The following is a 23,143-nucleotide window of genomic DNA, read 5'->3' as shown; positions in this document are numbered from 1 at the left end:
AAATAGACATATTTCAACCCCTTTAACTGGCTACAATTATGTTTCGTCCCCTGCCTTTCCTTTCTCATCAACGCAGAGCTCTGAGCATCATGCCCTTGTCCTTCTACTTTAATCCCTGCACTCACATTCCGATTCCCACCCCACTGCCAAACTAGTTTAAACCCTCCCCAACAGCTCTGTCAAATCTGCCCACTAGGATATTGGTTCCCGTGGGATTCAAGTGCAACCTGTCCTTTTTGTGCAGGTCACACCCGCCCCAAAAGAGGTCCCAATGATCCAGAAATCTGATTCCCTGCTCCCTGCTCCATTCCCTCAGCCACGCATTTATCCTCCACCTCATTCTATTCCTATTCTTACTGTCACATGGCACGGGCAGTAATCCTGAGATTACTACCTTTGAGGTCCTGCTTTTCAACTTACTTCCTAACTCCCTGGAGTCTTCTTTCAGGACCTCTTCTCTTTTCCTACCTATGTCATTGGTACCAATATGTACCATGACCTCTGGCTGTTCTCCGGCCCACCGCAGTATATCTTGGACGCGATCAGAAATATCCCAGACCCTGGCATCTGGGAGGCAAACTACCATTGGAGTTCCTTTCCTGCGTCCAAATAAGTGCCTGTCTGACCCCATGACTAGAGTCCCCTATCGCTACTGCCTTCCTCTTCCTTTCCCTACCCTTCTGAGCCACAGGGCCAGACTCTGTGCCAGAGGCACAGCCACTGTCTCTTCCCCCAGGTAAGCTGTCCCCCCACCCCCCCAACAGTACTGAAACAGGAGTACTTATTGTCAAGGGGGACAACCACAGGGGTACTCTCTAGCACCTGACTCTTCCCTTTCCCTCTCCTGACTGTGACCCATTTCTCTGTCCCCTATGGCCCCGGAGTGACCACCTGTCTGTAACTCCTCTCTATCACTTCCTCACTCTCCCTGACTAGATGAACGTCATCAAGCTGCATCTCCAGTTCCCTAATATAGTCCCTTGGGAGATGCATCTCGATGCGCCGGGTGCAGATGTGGCTGTCCGGGACACCGGGAGACTCCAGGACCTCCCACAACTGACACCGACCATAGAAAACTGGCCTCACACACATACTACTTCCTTTTGCAATGAACAACTGCCTCACCTCGTCCTGTTACCACTGAGGCCCGTTGAGCCAAAGCACTTTCACTCTGTTGCCTCTATCTCCGCTGCCCACTGGATATTGCTGCCTTATTTTTAAACTGTTGAATAATTCCGGTATTTTGTTTATTTATTTTATATACGCTTTCATCAGCTTGCTCTTTTGAATGTATGGCGGGCTACATTGTGTTTAACAGCGTCATGTAACTCTGATAACAGCCATCAGAATATTCAAAGAAATCTGGACCGGAGATTAGGCAAAAATTATGTTCTTAACATCCCACTGGAGAAACTATAGTGCTTCAGGACAAAATGTTGCAAAGTTATGGGTGATTTTGCATTGTTCAGGGTGTCAGAGGGTTTCTATATAGCCCCAAAGCGTATATTGCCAGACAATGTTAAACTGAAAGGAGATGGTGGGAATCAGGTGAGACTGAGAAAACTGTATAACTCAGTGATCAGAGGCATAGATGTCCCACTGGTCAGCAGAAATGTTTCACCCCACACTGCTGTAACTGTTGTCCTTTACTCACCACAGCGCCACCAGTGGTAGGAGGACCAAGGCAGTGGCCACTGTCTGCTCAACCTGGCTTGCCATTCTGTTGACACATCACCCCCGGTCCAGGACACAAGATTGGTTCCTAGAAGGGAATTGTCTGCAATATAGCAAGTAGATACCCTGGAAAATCCTCGCTTAGTGTACAACCCATGGAGAGCGCAGAAATGGACATTGTGTGACTGTGGGTCGATGGCCGCAAGTAGATCAGGCCATGTCAAGTGTTCGGTGGATAGGCCCAAGATGTTTGGAAGAGTGCGACTCAGTTAAAAAAACAAATAGCGTTCTCATTTACACCTCAAATAATGTCTGAGCATCCTGTTAATTTTGTTTGTTAGAAAGCGGCAGAATCTGACCAGAACTGTCCTCAAAATGGATAACGGAGCGAGCAGTGGAGGAGTTCCAGTGACGTCAACATCAGGAAAGGACACGGGTATGCTAGCGGATTATTTTCATTTATAATTATTGTCTTGACTCCGTGTTTGGGTTTAATTTAATATCCATAATACACAAAGTATTTGTGAAGGGACTGGGTTGAGAGAGATGACAGGGAAGGGGTATCAACGGAAGTTACACTCACCCCCCTCCCCTTCATAAACATTTACTTCTCTAACTTCCGTTAATGCCCCTCCTTCCGTTCGTAAACATTGACTTCTCTATCTTCCGTTATTGCCTCTTCTCCCCGTCATACCCCATCCCTTATTTATTCATTCATTCATTCATTCATTCGTTTATTTATTTATTATTTTCCCTTTTTTTTCTCTCTCCCACTTTTTTTCTCCCTCTGTCCCTCTCACTATAACTCCATGCCTGCTCTCCAACCTCTGGAATCCTGTCCCCCTTTCTTTCTCTCAAGGCTTCCCGTCCCATCATCCTCTCTCCTATCATTTCGGATCTTCTCTCTTCCCCCACTTTCAAATTTCTTACTATCTCTTCTTTCAGTTAGTCCTGACGAAGGGTCTCGCCCGGAAATGTCAACTGTACTTCTTCCTATAGATGCTGCCTGGCCTGTTGCGTTCACCAGCATTTTTGTGTGTGTTGCTTGAATTTCCAGCATCTGCAGATTTCCTTGTGTTTGCAGATATATTTCGGACTGTGTTTGGTGACCTGCCACACCACCTTTAGGTTCCAGAGAGAAAGCTGCTGCCCAATATGGGAGTGAGTAATTTCTTTAGTGCTCCTCATTTTCCTTCGCAGGTCCAAGCTCAGTGATCACAGAGCTCCTGGCGAGCTGGGACAATTCCCAGCTGCTGCAGTTGACGGACTTCTACCGGGACAGGCTGGAGCAGGCGATGGAAGGAGGGGTGTCCGGAGTGAGCCTGGCGTTAACGGCCGAGAATCAGTTCAGCGGAGAGGAACATCGGGTGAGTGAGAGGGAGAATGGGTTTGAATTTTCACACATCACAGGACCGATGGGTGTTGGAACTCTGATTCATCGGATATTATATTAGATAAAAGAACAATTGGAAAATAAATACTGTACATACAATTACAAAACGAAATGTGACTCTGAACCAGTGATAGAAAGAGGTGAAAATACGCGGCAGACTGGTGGGTATCCCCTCAATATTCAGAGTGAGTTGAGTTGTGTGAGTTTGAAGAATTAAATTAAAGTTTCATTTTGGGAAGAACGTGCAGCGTGATGGCAGGATGACAGTGAGAACTGGGACATCATCTGTGGGTGCCACAGGAGCTCCAGTGTGTTCTGTTCTGAGTGGAGATGATAGTGTTTCAATCTGTAACTGCGAACAGTGTGGATCGGGGAATACTGCCATGTTGAAATGTATAATCACTGAATAAACCTCCACTGGAAAAGGCAAAGGAAAGGCATCAGGTGTCAGCCGGTAATCCGCTGTCATGTTGGACACTGGCGGATTAAGGAGATGAATCACATCATATTTTCTGAAACTTCTCTGCAACTCACTCTGTTACTAAAGCCCTCCTGTTTTCTTTCTTCGTCTGTGATCGTTATTTTCTGATTTCTGTTTTACACCGTCAAATCCGGTGAGGAATTATTTATGGGTTTGGAGCCACGTCAATGAAGTGGTCACAGACCAGCCAGGATCTCATTGACTGGTGGACCAGGTTCACGGTGAATGTCCCTCCATGTGCTCTGCACTCAGAATGTCCAGTCCATGTCCAGACAGGATCAGCACCCGTCCGGGTGACTGCTCAGTGTGATCCCGTTACAGAGCACATCATTTACTTCTCATTCTCTGTGTGAATCTGTCAGTCCCCAATATGTTCACTGTTACTCTTCACAGAAAATCTCTGATCTCGCTGATAAGGGAGAGCGGGCGGACAGTTCTAAACTCCTCCTGAGCCTGGTGATGGAGAAAGGCTCCCGCGTCCGGAGGGTGATGTGGGAAACCTTTGTCAAAATGCGGATTGATGTTCCAAAGTTGGACAAAATACTGAAAGAAATACAGGAACATGGTGAGAGAGTATCAGAGATTAATTTAATTTTGGATTCAAATATTACATACTTAAAATTTGAGGAATTGAAACTTGTAAAATTATTTTAAATCTGAACAGGTTGTGTTCTGGTCCATCGACCCGTACCGGAGATTCCCAGGGAGCTGAAAGGTAAGTGAAGAAACCGCTGTTTCCACCGAAGGTTGATGTTGTGTAGGGCCATGTCGTTGTTGAGCCAGGAGGATTTGATCAGGTAAATGTTCCACCGTGTCACAGCACAGTGAGACACAGGGAAAAATGTTTGCTGGAGGGAGCGTTTTCACAGGACATTATGAGGAAGCACGCAGAGAGTTGGAGGCTTTGCTGAAAGGGATCACTCCTCTCTGGGTCCTGCAAAGACAGGTCCCCCTTTCGGGGTCAGAATGGAGAAGAGGGCAATCTGAGGAGTGAAACTATGGGAAATTTCTCACTCCAAAAAATGAAATATTATCCCTACAACCACCCAACCCAACACCCTCTTCCTAAATCACATTTCTAAACTCCCTCAGATACTACAGGTTATCATTTTTTAGAATCCGGAGTCCATTGAAGTTCTCATCACAGAATAAGCATGACAACGTCCATTTAATGAGAAAAGCAGGTAACACCCCAACTAGTCTGTTTAATCCCAGAGCAGCATATGAACCCCATTCTCTCCACATTTGCAACCCCTTGGTGCAAACAATGCTAAAATTATCCAGCTCAATTTCCCACTCAATAATCCTGGAATTCCACCAGGAAACAATGATAGTGAGGGGGAGATCAGAGACAAAATCCTCTGCTGAAATTCATGTGGGCCTGTGTTGTGTGGATACTGTGGAAGGGTAAGAGATGGGAATTAGGACAGAGAAACCGAGGGTTGTGGGATTGCAGTAAAAAGGTGGAAAGGTCTGAAAATATCTATAAATAATATTCCAATTAATTAAATTGTGACCGTCTGGATAGGAAATTCACTACATCCGTTAGCACATTGTGTCACCGAAAATGCGACTGGAATCTCTTTGCCTCAAGAGACTGTGAGGCTTCATCATCGCGGGCTGAGTTGGACCACTCAGCTGCACATTCAACAGAGGAGAGGGCGAAGGAAAGACAGATATCGTAAAGATTGTTAATCTTACAGTAGCCCATGCTTTAACTGATTACTCGAAGCCCTTGAACAGAAATATATGGCCACAATGTTCATTCAGCCTGTCTCATTTCCAAGAACAAATTCCAAGAACGTTAATTTTCAAATGGTAACAGAGAATGTTTTCAAGCTGTTCACGCCTCTGTTGTCTGTTATTGCTTTCACCACTGACAGGGTCCTGACACACTGTGAGATCCCAGACACACCTGGCAGTGTCCTGGCACACAGTGAGACCCCACACAACCCTGACAGTGTTCTGACACATGCTGAGCCTCCACACATGGCTGACAGAATACTGATACACTGTGAGACACCACACACTCCTGACAGAGTCCTGAAAACTGTGAGACACCACACACACTGGGCAGGGTCCTGACACACTGTGAGACCCCACATATCCAGTCATGTTCCTGACACACTGTGAGACCCCACACACCCCTAACAGGGTCCTGACACACTGTGAGACCCCACACACCCCTGACAGGGTCCTGACACACTAAGAGACCCCACACACCCCTGACAGGGTCCTGACACACTAAGAGACCCCACACACCCCTGACAGGGTCCTGACACACTGTGAGACCTCACAAACCCCTGGCAGGGTCCTGACACACTAAGAGACCCCACACACCCCTTTCACGCTGTGAGAATCCACACATCCCGACAGTATGCTGTCACACTGTGAGAGCCCCATACAGAGTCCAGGCACATTGCGAGACCCCACACACCCATGAAAGGGTTCGAACACATTTTGAGATCCCGCACACCCAAACCAGTCACCCACAGTGCATGTGCTGATCAGCAAATCTGCCTCTGCATTTTGAATCAGTGATGCTAGGAGGGGGAAGCTGTGATTCCCTGACCTGTTCCTTTCCCACTACCCTCTTTGCTATGTCTATACACCACATCAACACAGGGGATTAAAAGTTTCTTCCACAGGAACAATGCTATCTGTGGCAGTAGTGGGATGTTGTCCAGTACGGGACAGTCAGGGGTCAGTAAACTACCAGGGAAATAGTCACTTTCACAGCACAGTTAATGTGGAAATGTGATGATCTGGTGTTTATCTAGACCAGGCCTCTCTGTCCAGTCAGAGGTCTTTTCATCAAATTTACTTTACTGCACGAACATCCATTGATGAATCCAATTAATGCATTAGCTTTGAGCTAACTCATCTGTGTTTAAATACTGATTTCTGAGTTGAGGCATCTAACCGTTTGTCCACTGTCTGTTCCCATGGAAGATGTTCAACAGAAACACAAGGAGACTCTGCGGGCACAAACTGGAACACTGAGAGTGAACACGATCCTGATGAGGGAGAAGGTGAAGGTTTTCCAGCTGGTTGATCGATACGCTGAGCTCACGGTCATTTCTACTGTTCGAGATCGGAGACTGGTGGAACATGAGCTGCTGGCAAGAGGCAGAGACCACGAGGAGTGGAGAGAGAAACATCTCCGCAGAAAGCTGGAAAAAATCCGGACTGATCAGTTGTTCCAGAGCAGTTTTTCCCAGAGTAAATCCAAATCTGGGAGTTCAGCAGCAATGGCTGGAGTCCCGGGGATTGGGAAAACAACAATGTTACAAAAGATTGTTTATGACTGGGCCACGGGGAAAATATACCAACAATTCCAGTTTGTCTTCAGTTTCAAATTCCGGGATTTAAACAACATTAACTGCAGAATAAACCTGAAGGAACTGATTCTGGATCAATATCCTTACTTTGGGAATATCCTGAGAGAGGTCTGGAAGAACCCAGAGGGATTGCTGTTTATATTCGATGGTTTGGATGAATTCAATGACAAAATTGTTTTTACTGACAGTCGGGGAGACACAGAACCACGGTCCACATGCACAGATCCTGAGTTCAAGTGCAAGGTGTCTGACATTGTGTATAGTTTAATCCAGGGTAAGCTGCTCCCAGGGTGTTCAGTACTGGTGAGATCAGTGTCTGGGCTGAAATCTTGGGATTTGTTGGTGAGGAACGGAAAGAATATTTCATCAGGCATTTTGATGATCAGACGGTGGCGGCAGCTGTTTTCAAACACGTGAAGGAGAACGAGATCCTGTACACCATGAGCTACAACCCCTCCTACTGCTGGATCCTCGCTCTGGCACTGGGCCCCTTCTTCACACAAAGAGTCAGGGACCCACAGAGTGTTCCCAAGACCATCACCCAACTGTACTCCTACTATATTTACAACATCCTGAAAAACCACGGCCGTGAGATTGAGAACCCCTGTGATGTGTTACTCAGGGTTGGTCAGATGGCCTTCAGAGGAGTGTCCGAGAGGAAGATTGTGTTTACAGATGGAGATTTGATCAAGTACAATCTGCAGCCTTCCCAGTTCCTGTCCGGGTTCCTGATGGAGCTTTTGGAGAGAGAAGATTCTGCCCGGAGCATGGTGTACACATTCCCACACCTCACCATCCAAGAGTTTGTAGCTGCAGTCGCACAATTCTTGATTTCAGATGGCAGAGATATTATGAAACTCCTCACTGAAACTCACAACACGACAGATGGGCGATTTGAGGTATTTCTCCGTTTTGTTGCTGGTCTCTCCAACCCAATGACAGCTCGGGGCCTGGAGGAGTTTCTGGGTCCATTTCCCAATGAAACAACCTGCCGGGTGATTGACTGGGTGAAGGAGGAGGTTAAACGCCGGAGTGTAAACACAAAGAGTGAAGCTGGTAAAAGGAGCCTCCTGAACACGTTGCACTACCTGTTTGAATCTCAGAATTGTGGACTGGCTCAGGCTGCACTGGGATCTGTGGAAACACTTTCATTCAGTGGAATGACACTGACCCCGATTGACTGCGCGGTCCTGTCTCATGTCATCGGACACTGTAATACAATAAAACACCTCGACCTGGGGAACTGCCACATTCAGTGTGAAGGAATCCAGCGGCTGGGACCCGGGCTGCACAAGTGCCAGGAGTTGAGGTAACTTGATTTATCTCTCACTCTGAACTGTGAAACTGTTCCATTGTGTTGTTTCAATGTAAAGGGATTTGCTTAAAACTGCAGTAATTCAGATTGTGAAGAATTGTGACAAATGCCCAGGGGATCGGTCAGTAATTGCCCAGGGGATGGGAGGGTTCTGTGGTTCCTTGTGAAGGGATGTTGGAGACTTCTTCAGATCAGTGAACATCGGCCATTGGCTTAAAGGTAGTAAATCACAGGAATGGTCGTGTTTCTTGCTGCCTGTGACACGTCCATTGACAATGTTCCTTCTCACTGTTACTGACACCCAGACCGACACTGACTGCAGCAGGTGGGTCAGAGATTCACACCCCCTTCCCGGTGAGGGACAAGAGACCGTCAGCAGACTGTCCCAGTGAGAAGGAAAGAAATACCGTTGTGAGATTGTCCTCCCCTGGTCTTCACCGTGTGTGACTATCACCATCAGTCCACCTGTGTGACTGTGCTCACTACCAGCTACGCAGACCCCATGGGCGCATCTCCTCTCCCGATTGTGGGTCTCAGTTCAGACCCACCCATCTCTTGCAATCTATTTCTGGATCTTCTTATCCTATTGGATTATCTTTTCCCTTTGGTATAGTGCTGTGGGACTTCTCATCCTCATTCCCCTTCCTCCTGCAGAGTCTGTCTTCCCATCCCTTTTCCTCAGGTGGGGACTCTTCCACCGTCTCCTATCAACATTTCCATATTCACAACTCTTCCTCACTGTGGGACTATCTCCCATCCTTCATCTCTGCCCCTCCCGATCCTCTCACATCAGGAACACTTTTCTAACCATCAGGGAAAGAGACAGAATATGTGCAAACTAAATTACTGACATTCGGTGAATACGCTGGAGCTGGACAGTGAGGGACATTGACAGTGATGGGAACCTCAATCAGTGATGTACTGAAGGGTTTAATGTTTCCTGAAATATCCGAGTGAGAGAAATTCCCTCAGACCCATGGTTTGAATTACTTTGTTCATCAATCTGTCTGTTTGTGTTTAGACTTGGGGAGAATGAACTCGGAGATTCGGGAGTGAAATTGGTGTCTGTGGCTCTGAGGAACCCGGAGTGTAAAATACAGATACTGTGGTAAGTACCAGACTGTGGGAGATTGTGTTTACAGTCACTGGGTGTCTGACACTGAACATTAATGTGATCAGTAATTGTGTTACTGATAAACACTGGGGATTTGTACCGTCTCCTGTCTCTCTGTGTCCTTCACCCTCACTCTCTCTCATCTCCAGGCTGTGGGATGTCGGCCTCACAGATTCTGGCGTCGAGGATTTCGCCTCCGCTCTCAGTACAAACCCATCACTGACGGAGCTGGACATGAGTGAGAATAAACTGGGAGATTCAGGAGTGAAACTGGTGTCTGCGGCTCTGAGGAACCCGGAGTGTAAAATACAGAAACTGGGGTAAGTAGCAGACTGTGGGAGATTGTGTTTACAGTCACTGGGTGTGGGACACTGAACATTAATGCGAACAATAATTGTGTTACTAATAAACACTGGAGATTTGTACCGTCTCCTGTCTCTCTGCGTCCTTCACCCTCACTTTCTCTCATCACCAGGCTGATCGATGTCGGTCTCACAGATTCTGGTGCCAATGATCTCGCCTCCACTCTCAGTACAAACCCATCACTGACGGAGCTGAACCTGAGTGGTAATAAACTGGGAGATTCAGGAGTGAAACTGGTGTCTGCAGCTCTGAGGAACCCGGAGTGTAAAATACAGAGACTGTGGTAAGTACCAGACTGTGGGAGATTGTGTTTACAGTCACTGGGTGTCTGACACTGAACATTAATGTGATCAGTAATTGTGTTACTGATAAACACTGGGGAATTGTACCGTCTCCTGTCTCTCTGTGTCCTTCACCCTCACTTTCTCTCATCACCAGGCTGATCGATGTCGGTCTCACAGATTCTGGCGTCGAGGATCTAGCCTCCGCTCTGAGTACGAACACATCACTGATGGAGCTGGACATGAGTGAGAATGAACTGGGAGATGCAGGAGTGAAAATTGTGTCTGCGGCTCTGAGGAACCCGGAGTGTAAAATACAGAAACTGCGGTAAGTACCAGACTGTGGGAGATTGTGTTTACAGTCACTGGGTGTCTGACACTGAACATTAATGTGATCAGTAATTGTGTTACTGATAAACACTGGGGATTTGTACCGTCTCCTGTCTCTCTGTGTCCTTCACCCTCACTCTCTCTAATCTCCAGACTGTGGGAGATTGTGTTTACAGTCACTGGGTATCTGACACTGAACATTAATGTGATCAGTAGAAACAAAGAAAACCTACAGTGCAATTCAGGCCCTTCAGCCCACAAAGCTGTGCTGAACATGTCCCAACCTTTGAACTAACTAGGCTTTCCTCACAGCCCTCTATTTTTCTAAGCTCCATGTAGCCATCCAGGAGTCTCTTCAAGATCCTGCCGTATCTGCCTCCACCACTGCCACTGGCAGCACATTCCACACACTCAAAATCTCTACGTAAAAAACTTACCCCTGACATCTCCTCTGTAACTGCTTCCAAGCACATTTAAAACTCATGCAAGTCATCTTAGCCCGGGGAAAAAGCCGCAGACTACCCACACGATCTATGCCTCTCATCACCTTATACACCTCTATCGGGTCACCTCTCATCCTCCGTAACTCCAAGGAAAAAGCCCGAGTTCTCTCAACCTGTTCTCAGAAGGCATGCTCCCCAATCCAGGCAATGCTGACTATTCCTAATCATATTTTGCCTCTCCAGATGTTCATAAATCCTACCTCTCAGGATCTTCTCCATCAACCTACCAACCACTGAAGTAAGACTCACTAGCCTATAATTTCCTGGGCTCTCCCTACTCCTTTTCTTGAATAAGGGAACAATATCCATAACCCTCCAATCCTCCACAACCTCTCCTGTCCTCACTGATGATGCAAAGATCATTGCCAGAGGCACAGCAATCTCCTCCGTTGCTTCCCACAGTAGCCTGGGGTACATCTCTTCCAGTCCTGGTGACTTATCCAACATGATGCTTTCCAAAAGCTCCAGCTCATCCTCTTTCTTAATATCTACATTCTCAAGCTTTTCAGTCCACTGCAAGTCACCCCTACAATCGCCAAGATCCGTTTCCGTCATGAATATTGAAGCAAATGATTCTTTAAATACCTCCACTATTTCCTCTGGTTCCATTTGTAGTTTTTCATTGTCACACTTGATTGGTCCTGTTCTCTCACATCTTATCCTTTTGCTCTTCGCGTACTTGCAGAATGCCTTGGGGTTTTCAGTAATCCTGTCCGCCAAGGCCTTCTCGTGGCCCGTTCCAGCTCTCCTAATTTCATTCTTAAGCTCCTTCCTGCTTGACTTATAATCTTCCAGATTCATATCATTACCTAGTTTTTTGAACTTTTCGTAAGCCCTTCTTTTCTTCTTGACTAGATTTACAATAGCCTTTGTGCACCATGGGTCTTGTACCCGACCATCCTTTCCATACCTCATTGGAACGTACCGACTCAGAAAGCCACGCTAATATCCCCTGAACATTTTCTACATTTCTCGGTACATTTCCCTGAGAACATCTGTTTCCAAATTATGCTTACAAGTTCCAACCTGATAGCCTCATAGTTCCCCTTACTCCAATTAAAGGTTTCCCTATCTTGCCTGATCCTATCCCTCTCCAATGCTATGGTAAAACAGATAGAATTGTGATCACTATCTCCAAAATGCTATCCCTGTGAGAGACCTGACAGCTGGCCAGGTTCATTTCCCAATACCAGATCAACTGCAGCCTCTCTTCTTGTAGGTTTATCTACATATTGTGTCAGGAAACCTTCCTGAACACACCTAACAAACTCCACCCCATCTAAATCCCTCACTCTAGGGAGATGTCAATCAGTATTTGGGAAATTAAAATCTCACACTTCAACAACCCTGTTATTATTACTCCTTTCCAGAATCTGTCTCCCTATCTGCTGCACGATGTCCCTGTTTCTATTGGGTGGTCTATACAAAACACCCAGTAGAGTTATTGACCCCTTCCTGTTCCTAACTTCCAACCACACAGACTCTGAAGGCCATCCCTCCATGACTTCCTCCTTCTCTACAGTCATGACACTATCTCTGATCCACAGTGTCACAACCCCACCTCTTTTGCTTCCTTCCCTGTCCATCCTGAAACATCTAAAACCCCGCTCCTGAAGTAACCATTCCTGCCCCTGCACCATCCATGTCTCTGTAATGGTCATAACATCATATCTCCAAGTGCTGATCCATGCTCTAAGCTCACCTGCTTTGTTCATAATACTCATCACATTAAAATAGACACACCTCAAACCATTGGACTGAGCGCGTCCATTCTATATTACCTGTCAATCCTCCCTTTCACATTGTCTCCAAATTCTCTCTATTTGTGAGCCAACCTCCCTTTCCTCCATCACATCAGTTTGGATCCTACCCCCCAGCAATTCTAGTTTAACTCTCCCCAGTAGCTTTAGCAAACCTCCCTGCCAGGATATTGGTCCCCCTGGTAATCAATTGCAACCTGTCCTTTTTGTACAGATCACACTAGCTCCAAAAGAGGTCCCATTGATCCAGAAATCTGAATCCCTGCCTCCTGATCCAATCCCTCAGCCACGCGTTTATCCTCAACCTCACTCTATTTCCATTCTCACTGCCACATGGCACAGGCAGTAATCCCAAGATTACTTCCTTTACGATCCTGCTTCTCAATTTACTTCCGAACATCCTGTAGTCTGTTTTCAGGAATTCTTCCCTTTTCCTTTACCAATATGTACCACGACCTCTGGCTGTTCTCCCTCCCACTCCAGGATATCTTGGACACGATCTGAAACATCCCAGACTCTGGCACCTGGGAGGCAAACTACTATATGCGGTTCTTTCCTGCGTTCACAGAATCACCTATCTGAACCCCTAACTATAGAGTTCCCTATCACTGCTGCCATCCTCTTCCCCCAGGGAGGCCGTCCCCCACCTCCAGCAGTACTCAAACAGGAGCACATTGTCAAGGGGGACAGCCACTCTCTAGTACCTCTCTAGGTACTCCCTAGTACCTGCCTCATGCCCTTCACTCACCTGACTGTGACCCACTTCTTCAGTCTCCCGTGGCCCCGGTGTGACCACCTGCCTGTAACTCCTCTCTATCACCTCCTCGCTCTCCCTGACCAGACGAAGGTCATCGAGCTGCATCTCCAGTTCCCTAACTCGGTCCCTGAGGAGCTGCAGCTCGACACACCGGGTGCAGATGTTGCCGTCCGGGAGGCCGGGAGTATCCAACATCTCCCACATCTGACACTGAGCACAGAAAAGCAGCCTCACATACATACTCTCTGTCTGTACTGTAAACAGATAACCTACCTCGCCTCGACCCTTTATCGCTGAAGCCCTGTTGAGCCAAAGCCTTCCTACTCTGTCTCCCCTTCCTCTGACTCTCGCTCTGTAAATCTGTCTTCCTTTTAAACTCTTCTCGCTGTTCTCACTGGCCGACTTGCGCAGTCGTGCTGAAGAAAAGAAATTAGTAATGGAGTAACTGATGAACATGGGATTTCTACCGTCTCCTGTCTCTCTGTGTCCTTCACCCTCACTCTCTCTCATCTCCAGGCTGACCCGTGTCAGTCTCACAGATTCTGGTGCCGAGGATCTCGTCTCCGCTCTCAGTGCAAACCCATCACTGACGGAACTGAACCTGAGTGGTAATGAACTGGGAGATTCAGGAGTGAAACTGGTGTCTGCGGCTCTGAGGAACCCGGAGTGTAAAATACAGAAACTGTGGTAAGTACCAGACTGTGGGAGATTGTGTTTACAGTCACTGGGTGTCTGACACTGAACATTAATGTGATCAGTAATTGTGTTACTGATAAACACTGGGGATTTGTACTGTCTCCTGTCTCTCTGTGTCCTTCAACCTCACACTCTCTCATCTCCAGGCTTGACAAGGTTGGTCTCACAGATTCTGGTACCGAGGAACTCGTCTCCGCTCTCAGTACAAACCCATCACTGACGGTGCTGAACCTGGGATTAAACTCGCTCACAGACCGATCTGTCCCCGCTCTCTACCGCCTCATACTGACCGTCCCGAATCTGGAGTGGATCTGGTGAGTGTTTGTGTTAATGTTCAATGTGATAAAATATCAGCAGATCTACGGGTTTTCTGGTGATATTTGTCTGTGTGTGTTGTTGAAACATTAACCCCAGTACCCTGTTACTGCCACTGTTGTGTAATCTGTTTATTTCATCTTTATTCTCCCATCTGTTTCAGCCTGGGGTCGAATCAGTTCAGTGAGATCGGGGGTAAGGAACTGAGATGTCTGCAGGGAGTCAGACCCGGACTGAGAGTGATCCTGTGACCATCTGAATGTGTGAACATCCCTGTCTGTGGGATGGTGGCATTTTGTCCGATTCTCCGCCCTCCCCTTTAATGCCCGTCATTACCTTTAATGTCCGTGCCAGATTTAATTCCCAATGGTTTTAACGGAACCGGCTCCAGTCTCGAGCTCGGTGACATCGGAAGCCGTCCCACAGTGACCTATTTCCGCCTCTTGTCTGGCGGCCACCTGTGTGGGTTCGAGACTGCCCCAGGAAATACAAAGACCGGATGAGCCCGAGGTCCAGTGCTCAGTCTGGGACATCGGTGTCCTGGGGTGGAATTATCCAAGGTGACAATCCTTTTGCTCCCTTTGCTGAGGACGGTGCATATGACAGCCTGGCCAATATAATGATGTTAAATTGACAAATCCCTCGGCAGTGACCCTGGATCTACAGCGATCCCGGACACGGCCCGGAAGTGTGATTTTATAATCATCGGTTCCCCGATGCAGAGTGACGGTGAGAAACGGGACTGATTATTCAACCGGTCACTCGTTGTCGCCGGTCAGTTAATTGTGTGTGACTGTGACTGAGTCGGGAGCAGCTTATTTATTCCCGCACGTCAGCAGTTCACACATTGTTTAATTTACATTTGTCATGATGAAATCAATAAACCGCTGTAGCTTCCTGTCCTGGTGCCGGACTCGAGTTTTATTTGAGGTTTCTGTTGCCCCCTGCACCCTGTGCACTGCAACAGTGGGTCGGAGCTCCTCACACTGACACAGTAGCGTCTCAGCTCCAGGCTGAGAGAGCTCGGACTGGCAGAGTCTGGGAACCCAGGATCACAGCTCCACCCAACCCACATCGTGGCTAACTGCCCCGCATCAGATAAAATCGACTATAATAGAGGTGTGTCCATGAAGTCCCAAGTACAAGACGGATGGGGGATTAAATACCAGCGTTAACGGCGGAGTGAAGTCCCTCCACACTGTCCCATCACCCACTCCTGGTGTCAGACACAGAGTGAATCTCCCTCCGCACCATCCCATCACTCACTCCTGGGTTCAGACACAGAGTGAATCTCCCTCCACACCGTCCCATCACTCACTCCCGGGGTCAGACACAGAGTGAATCCCCCTCCACACTGTCCCATCACCTAGTCCTTGTCTCAGACATGGTGTGAATCTCCCTCCACACCGTCCCATCACACACCCCCGGGGTCAGACACTGTGTGAATCTCCCTCCACACCGTCCCATCACACACTCTCGGGGTCAGACACAGAGTGAATCTCCCTCCACACCATCCCATCACACACTCTCGGGGTCAGACACAGAGTGAATCTCCCTCCACACTGTCCCATCACACACTCCCGGGGTGAGACGAGGAGAAAATCTCCCTCCACACTGTCTCATCACATACTCCTGGGGTCAGACACAGAGTGAATTTGCCTCCCTCTGCGCTGTCCATTTCGCCCTCTCCTGTTCTGTGGTGTGAGATTGTTTTTGAAATCAAGATATACTTTATTCAAAAATAAAATTATTTACAACAAACCATTTGATGACACTGTCCTTTACAGATGTTCCCATTAACAGATGTTTCAATACGTTTCTACACTTTCAGCCACTCATGGTTCATCTTTACACACCTTTGTTGATGGGTGAACTCCCCACCACCTAATCCCACACACTCCAGCTGAAGAAGAGCCCTAAACCATGGTCCTTCCCCACTGGGCCCTTGCGGTGGCTGCACCAAGTATCCGCGCGTCCCTCAGCACGTACTCCTGCAACCGAGAAGGTGCCAGTCGGCAGCATTCCCCCACGGTCATCTCCGTGTGCCGGAAGACCATCAGGTTTCGGGCCGACCGAAGAGCGTCCTTCACCGAGTTGATGATCTGCCAGCCGCACCAGATGTTGGTCTCCTTGTGCGTCCCCGGGAACAGCCCGTAGATCACGCAGCTGCTGGGGATGTATCTCGACACCGTCCCTTCCACCCATCTCCACGTACCCTCAGTGTGCAAAGAGGTGGGTCACCGACTCTTCCTCACTGCAGTCCTCCAGTGGGCAGCAGGGTGCGGAGATGACGTCCCGGGCGTACAGGAGGGATCGGACTGGGAGGGCCCCTCTCACCACCAGCCAGGCGAGGTCTTGCTGCCTGTTGGTGAGGTCTGGCTATGAGACATTTTGCCAAATGAACTGGATGGTCAGCTCAGGGAACCACCCAACTGTGTCGGTCAAGTCCTCCTGCAGGACATTATGTGCTGACCACTGCCTGATGGCCCTGTGGTCAAAGGCGTTGACCTGCAAAAACTTTTCTACGAAGGACAGGTATGGTGGCAACGACCAGCTGACTGGGGCGTTGCGCGGGTAAGGGACCAGACCCATCCTAGGTAGCCAGGGGGACAGGTAGAACCTAGGCACAATGCGGTAGTTGGTGCCCACGTACCTGGGATCCACAAAAAACCTGATGCATCCACACACGAAACTGGCCATCAGCGTGAGGGCGACATTGGGAACGTTCTTGCCCCCATTGTCCAGGAACTTGTGCATGACTGCCCGTCTGACTCGCTTCATTCTCGATCCCCAGACGAATCTGAAGACGGTTCTGGTGATTTCCAAGCTGAAGGAGCGGGGCACTGGCCACACCAGCGCCAAGTGCAGCAGCCCTGAGAGCACCTCACACCTGATGACCAGGTTCTTGCCCGTTATCGGAAGGGAGCGTCCTCAGCACAGTCCCAGTTTCTGTTTCACCTTGGCAGTCCGCTCCTGCCAGTTCCTCGTGCACGCCTCGGCCCCTCCCCAACACCTTCACGTGATCAGGCCGGATGGTGAAGCGGACACTGGATCGGTCGGGTCAGTTGCCGAAGAGCATGGATTCATCCTTCGTGCGGTTGACCTTGGCCCCGACGCCAGCTCGAACTGTTCGCTGATCAGCCTGCGAACTGACCTCGGATCGGAGCAGAAGACGGTGACGTCGTCCATGTACAGGGAGGTTTTGACCTGTCCCCCTCCGCTGCCTGGCAGCGTCACCCCTCTTATGCCCTCATCCCTCCTGATGGCTTCGGCAAAGAGTTCTGTGCAGCACACGAACAGGATAGGGGAGAGAGGGCAGCCCTGCCTGACTCCAGACCTGATGGGGAAGCTGTCTGTTTCCCACCCGTTGACCTGGACTGCGCTACGGATGTCCGTGTGGAGCAGATTGCTCCAATTCTGGATTCCTTCCCCAAATCCCATTTTGGAGAGTACATCCGCCATGTACGTGTGCGATATCCTGTCGAAGGCTTTCTCCTGGTCCAAGCTGACCAGGCAGGCGTCCACTCCCCTGTCCTGCACGTAGTCGATGGTGTCCCTCAGCAGCACGAGGCTGTCTGAGATCTTACTGCCCGGTACTGCACAGGTTTGGTCCGGGTGGATCACCTGCTCCAGTGCAGACTTGACCATGTTGGGGGTAGCCTTGAACAGGATCTTGTAGTCCACAATCAGAAGTGAGATGGGACTCCAGTTTCTAATGTCTTCCCTCCCCCACTTCTGCTTGTAGATGAGGGCGATGACGCCCTTCCGCATGGATTCGGACATGCTGCCGGCCAGGAGCGTAGCGTTTTCACTTCCAGCGTGTCGGGGCCCATCCGGTTCCACAGAGCCGAATACAACTCGACCGGTAAGCCGTCGCTTCCGGGAGACTTACCCGACTCAAAGGAACGGACGGAGCCAGTCAGCCCGTCCAGGGTCAGTGGCTGCTCCAGACACTCCCGCTTGCCGTCGTCTAAGATCTGCATGATAGAGGTACTGTCCAGTCTGCCGGATGGTCCAGCCGGATCAATGGTGCAGTTGAAGTCTCCAGCCGGGACGTCACCAGCAGCGGTTTGAGCCGCTCGGTCCGCACGGGGGAGGCGCACACGGTGATCAGCCGGAGCGGAGTGTCCCGCTATTTGACGACTGCTACCAGACCGTCCCCGGCCACACCGACAAACCCCGGGTCCACCAACGCGACCACCTCCAGTAGTTGAGGAGGTGTGGCAGTTCGCACTCCTGGAGGAAGGTCACGTCGGCCTTTACCGAGTCCAAGTACTGGAGCGTGCTCTCCAGACTGCGCACATTGACAGATGCCAGTGAAATGTCCGCCATTTAAAGTTCTTTATTTCAGAAGCACACTGTCCTTACCCTCGCAGTCCTGAGCCTTCATGTCCACGGCCTTTGTGAAGTCCTTCACCTTCTGTGGGCTCAGGAACTACAGGTCATCCTCCCCTGGGTGTCGCAGTTCCTGTTCTGTGCGTGGGGGCTTGGTGTCTCCCAGGCCTGCAGCCCCTTCAGCCTGCGAGGCTCCATACGTAGCTCCGCTCCCGGGTTCCCGGAGCTCGGGGTCTCTGGTGGTCTCCGCCTCCTGTGCTTGTTCTTGGGGGTTGGCTAGCAGACTTTCCCCACCCTCTCTCTCCTCCTCTCCGCTGGCTTTGCCCGCCGCTTCGTCTTCTGGGGCTGCTGCTGGCCTCCCCCAACTCCTTCCTCGTCTGACGTGGACAGGTTATCGGAGGCTGCGTGGGTCCCTGCCCTTCTCTTCACGAGCTCCTACCGTTCCGCCCTCTGTCGCTTGGCCGGAGCTTTTTAGGCTTTCTTTCGTTTTCCCACAAAGCTGCAGCCTTCCTCCCCCTCGGCTTTCCCCTCCTCCATGGACTCCTCCTCCTTTTCCTGTGGAAGGGCCTGGAGGGTCTGCAATGGGGTGGGAGCCCTCGGGGTGGCTGCGCCTTCTCCTCTGCTGGCGTCTTCCCTCGCTTCGGGCGCCGCCTCTGCAGGGGTGGCGGGTACATCCGAACCTGCCGGGGCCCTTCCAGTGCCAGCACCTCCCCTGGTCGCCTGTGCATATGTGCCGGCAAGTTTCGAACAGGCCCTGTACAGTTGGTCGGTGTCTCCACAGAGGTTGCAGGATTTGCCCTGCGTGCAGTCCTTGGTGAGGTGGCGGTTTATTGCAGATTACCGCCCTGCACTGGGCTGACATGCCCCGTCTTGCCGCAGTTGCTGCCCGGCCGGCTACACCCTGGGATGCCCGGCGTAGACCAGGTAGCCTCGGTTCCCTCCGATGGCGAAGACCGACGGTGGGTGGACGACGCAGCCGTTAGAGTCGACCTTCAGCTTCACCTTCACCTGCCGTTTGCTTGTCCAGCACCCCAGGCTGTCTTTCACGTCCAGGAAAGCCCCTACGCTCTACACATACCGAGCGAGGAATGTGAGGACGTCGGCACGGTGGCGGTCCGTTCCTGCTGGGCGGCAGCAAAGAGCGGCTGTGCTTGCAGCAACGACAGCGGCTCCTCTCTCCCCTTCTCCTGGAACAGCTGGAGCAACTTCTGCCACCCTGCGGGTCATCGGAAGGTGACATCAAGGAACCCAGCCAAGTCCTGGATGCAGTAGATGTCGTCGATCGTGAAACCGCAACAGTCCATCAGGACCTTCTGGATGAAGGTCACTCTCGTAAATCACGACTTCTAGGGGTTACCACACAACATACCCAGTCAAGGGTTAACACAAGATATTCCAAAACCTTCTCCTATGGATTATACGAAGTGACAGCCACACACATTCGTTGTGGTTCCGTGTACCGATGATCAACCCACTCTTGTGGGCATAGGAGAGTTCCAAGCCTCAGCTGCGACTAACTGAAGCGATCAGCTTTTCCAGTCTCTCTCTCTCTCTTTAGACTGGCCGACTGCCTGTCTGCAGATCGCTCTCTCTCTTTCTCTCTATGGTTCAGCCCACAGTCAGCGCTGTCAGCCTGTGACAGACGTCATAGTCCCGCCTCCTCACGCCGGCGCTCTTAAAGAAACAGTCACAGTACGACCGCAGGCTCGTAACAGCCGCAACACAACTTCCCGACCTTTGAACTCAATGATTCAACTAATAAAGACAACCATGTCATTTGCCTTCTTAAACACCCGATCAATCTGTGCAGTCTCTTTCAGGGAGCGATGAACTTGGAGTCTAAGATCCCTCTGATCATCGACACTGTTCAGGGTTTTGCATTTAACAGGGTACTGTCTCATACAGTCGACCTACCGAGTTGCCAAGATGATCATCACGAATCAAATCTCACTGAGATTTCTCAGGTCCTGTTGAATTTATTACCAAGTGCACAAGTACGGGAACGTACAGGAACAGAGAAACACTGACTTGTGGCAGCATCACAGGCAAGTACATTCAGATAACACACGGAACACAAGTTATACGAATCTCTGTCAGTAAAAATCTATAAATATGCTTTATGTCTTTAACAATATATAAAATACATTGTGTCATGATCAATATTAAAATGTGCATTTTGTGTCAATAACAGTCTTGGAAATGTTGAATTTGCTCCCTGTCTCCATTCCTCCTGTAATCCACAACCAGCTCCTTTGTTTTTGTCACAATGAGGGAGAGGTTGTTTTCTTGACACCACTGTGTCGGGGTGATGACTTCTTCTCTGTCGGCTGCCTCATTATTATTTGAGATTAGGCCAGTCAGTGTAGTGCTGTCAGCAAATTTAGTTAGCAGATTGGAGCTGTGGGTGGCGACACAACTCATGGGTGCACAGAGTAAAGTAGGGGGCTTCCCCTCCCCCAACTCCACTCTTTCTGCCTCACCAGCAGACTGAGTCATCTCACATCTCGCTGCCTCCGCCAGGACGTTAACCTGTGAACAACTGTGGTCAGGGACTGATCTCTGGGGTACTCCAAACGCTACCTCCTTCCAGTCTGAAAACGACCCACTCATCCAGACACACACTAACGGCAGTTTATCGATCTCCAACGAAAAAGCCTAATCACCTACTCCCGATGTTCAATAACATTGCTGACTCTTGAGTTTACCTCCGTCAAATGCCGGGAGGGACATAATAATCAGAAAGTCTCTAGTCACAGCCGTGTAAATACAATGTGATCTCAGTAGGTGTGTGGCGCATGCGCAGAATACGAAGGAGACAGACAAACTGAGGCAAGTCACAGACTGATGAAGGGAGGAATGATCCATTTTGACAAAGAGAGGGAAGCCGAGAGCTCCTGATATTGTTCCTGATACCGGAACTGTGGCCAGTTAAAAGATGAAGCTTTGTTCCTTCAAAATGTTTTGAGTTCTGACAGTGTTTTTATCAGAAGGCACCATGAAGACTCAAATTATTTCAGTTAAACTCTTGTCCTTCACGCACTGACGTGCTTTGTAAACTTTTAACAGTGCAGGAAACTCGCTACAAGGAGAGCCCGAACACGTGTCCATGTCCGTGATCTGATTGGATACATCGCCATGACGTTCAGAGCACTGTGACGTCATTCACTGGCTCTTATTTTGGAAAGGATTCCGTCGGCCATCGCAGATACACCAACAGCTTCGCTCTGGGAAGCGGCCGTTCACCTGCTCCGTGTGTGCGAAGAGACTCATTCAGTTCACCCACCTTGTGATGCTCCGGTGAGTTCACAATAAATAGAGGCCACATTTCTGTCCGGAGTGAGCAAAGAGTTTCACTCAATCATCCCAGCTGCTGCAACGCCAGCAACTTCACATTGGGGAGGAAGTTCAAATCAGCTCTGTGTTAAATGTTTAACCATCTCGGTGACTGAAGGCAGCTGCAGGTTCATGAGGGACTGTTACTGTCAGATTCTGCAGTTCTTGCGGCTGCTCATCGCACCCAGGACTGAACCCTGGTCACTGAGCATTGGAGGAGTCTGTTCTGCTGATGTTAGCCTGTTGTTTAATATTGTGGATCTGTGAAAGATAAATCAATTCTGTATCAGGTCCCGTGTCTCAGGTACTTACTGTCTCTACCACACTCACAATGTACACTAGAAAGGCCACTCGGCCCATCTGGCTCCTGCAGTGTTTCTGTTCCATATCAGTATATCAAAATCTACCCCTGCCGTTCCTCTCTCACTCTCCCTGAGATGACAGGTTGCAACTAGTCACCACTCCGTGGGATAGGAGATTTCTCTTGAATTTCATAGAATCATAGAAATCTACGACACATTACAGACGCTTTGGCCCGCAATGTTATGCCGACTATGTAACTTACTCTAGAAATTGCTTAGAATTACCATACCGCCTAGTCCTCTATTTTCCTAAGCTCCATGTACCTATCTAAGAGTCTCTTAAAAGACACTATTGTATCCGCCTCTACCACCGTCGCTGGCAGTGCATTCCACACAAACACAACTCTTTGCTTAAAAATATTAGCTCTGACATCTCCCCTGTACCTACTTCCAAGCAGCTTAACCCTATTCCCCCTCGTGTTAGCCGTTTCAGCCTGGGAAAAAGCCTCTGACTATCCACAGGACCAATGCCTCTCATCATCTTATACTCCTGCATGAATTCCCTGCATGATTTTCTCCGGGCTGAACAAGACAATGAGCTCACTGTGGTTGTGACGTTGTCCAGGTCTCCGGACGAAGTTGGTTAAACTCCTTCTTTCCCGCTCTTTTCAACGTTTTGTGTCATTTTCACCAATTTTAAAGGACTGTGCCTCAGACAGCTGGGTTGTTGCAATTGTTACGTACCAGCAGCAACAGATAACTAATGGAGTCTGGTTTCGATGGTAAAAACACTCTCTTCATTAGAATATACTCCAAATCTAAAAGACTGAACGAAATAAACAGCAATTAA

The 23,143-nt window shown here is 49.3% G+C and overlaps 1 protein-coding gene across 1 annotated transcript; it reads left to right on the top strand.

Moving 5' to 3' along the window:
- The first annotated feature begins 4,313 nt into the window (after window positions 1–4,313).
- LOC132388565 (NACHT, LRR and PYD domains-containing protein 12-like) lies at window positions 4,314–15,223 on the top strand. Its single transcript, XM_059960941.1, has 9 exons — window positions 4,314–4,345; window positions 7,179–8,198; window positions 9,226–9,312; window positions 9,468–9,638; window positions 9,794–9,964; window positions 10,120–10,290; window positions 13,829–13,999; window positions 14,155–14,322; window positions 14,487–15,223. Exons 1-9 carry the CDS (start codon window positions 4,314–4,316, stop codon window positions 14,572–14,574), a joined length of 2,079 nt encoding a protein of 692 aa, XP_059816924.1. The 3' UTR covers window positions 14,575–15,223.
- Window positions 15,224–23,143: the final 7,920 nt, after the last annotated feature.

The sequence above is a fragment of the Hypanus sabinus genome, unplaced genomic scaffold (assembly GCF_030144855.1).
Source record: "Hypanus sabinus isolate sHypSab1 unplaced genomic scaffold, sHypSab1.hap1 scaffold_349, whole genome shotgun sequence".
Lineage (NCBI taxonomy): Eukaryota > Metazoa > Chordata > Chondrichthyes > Myliobatiformes > Dasyatidae > Hypanus > Hypanus sabinus.
This window is presented reverse-complemented; position numbering and strand designations above follow the sequence as displayed.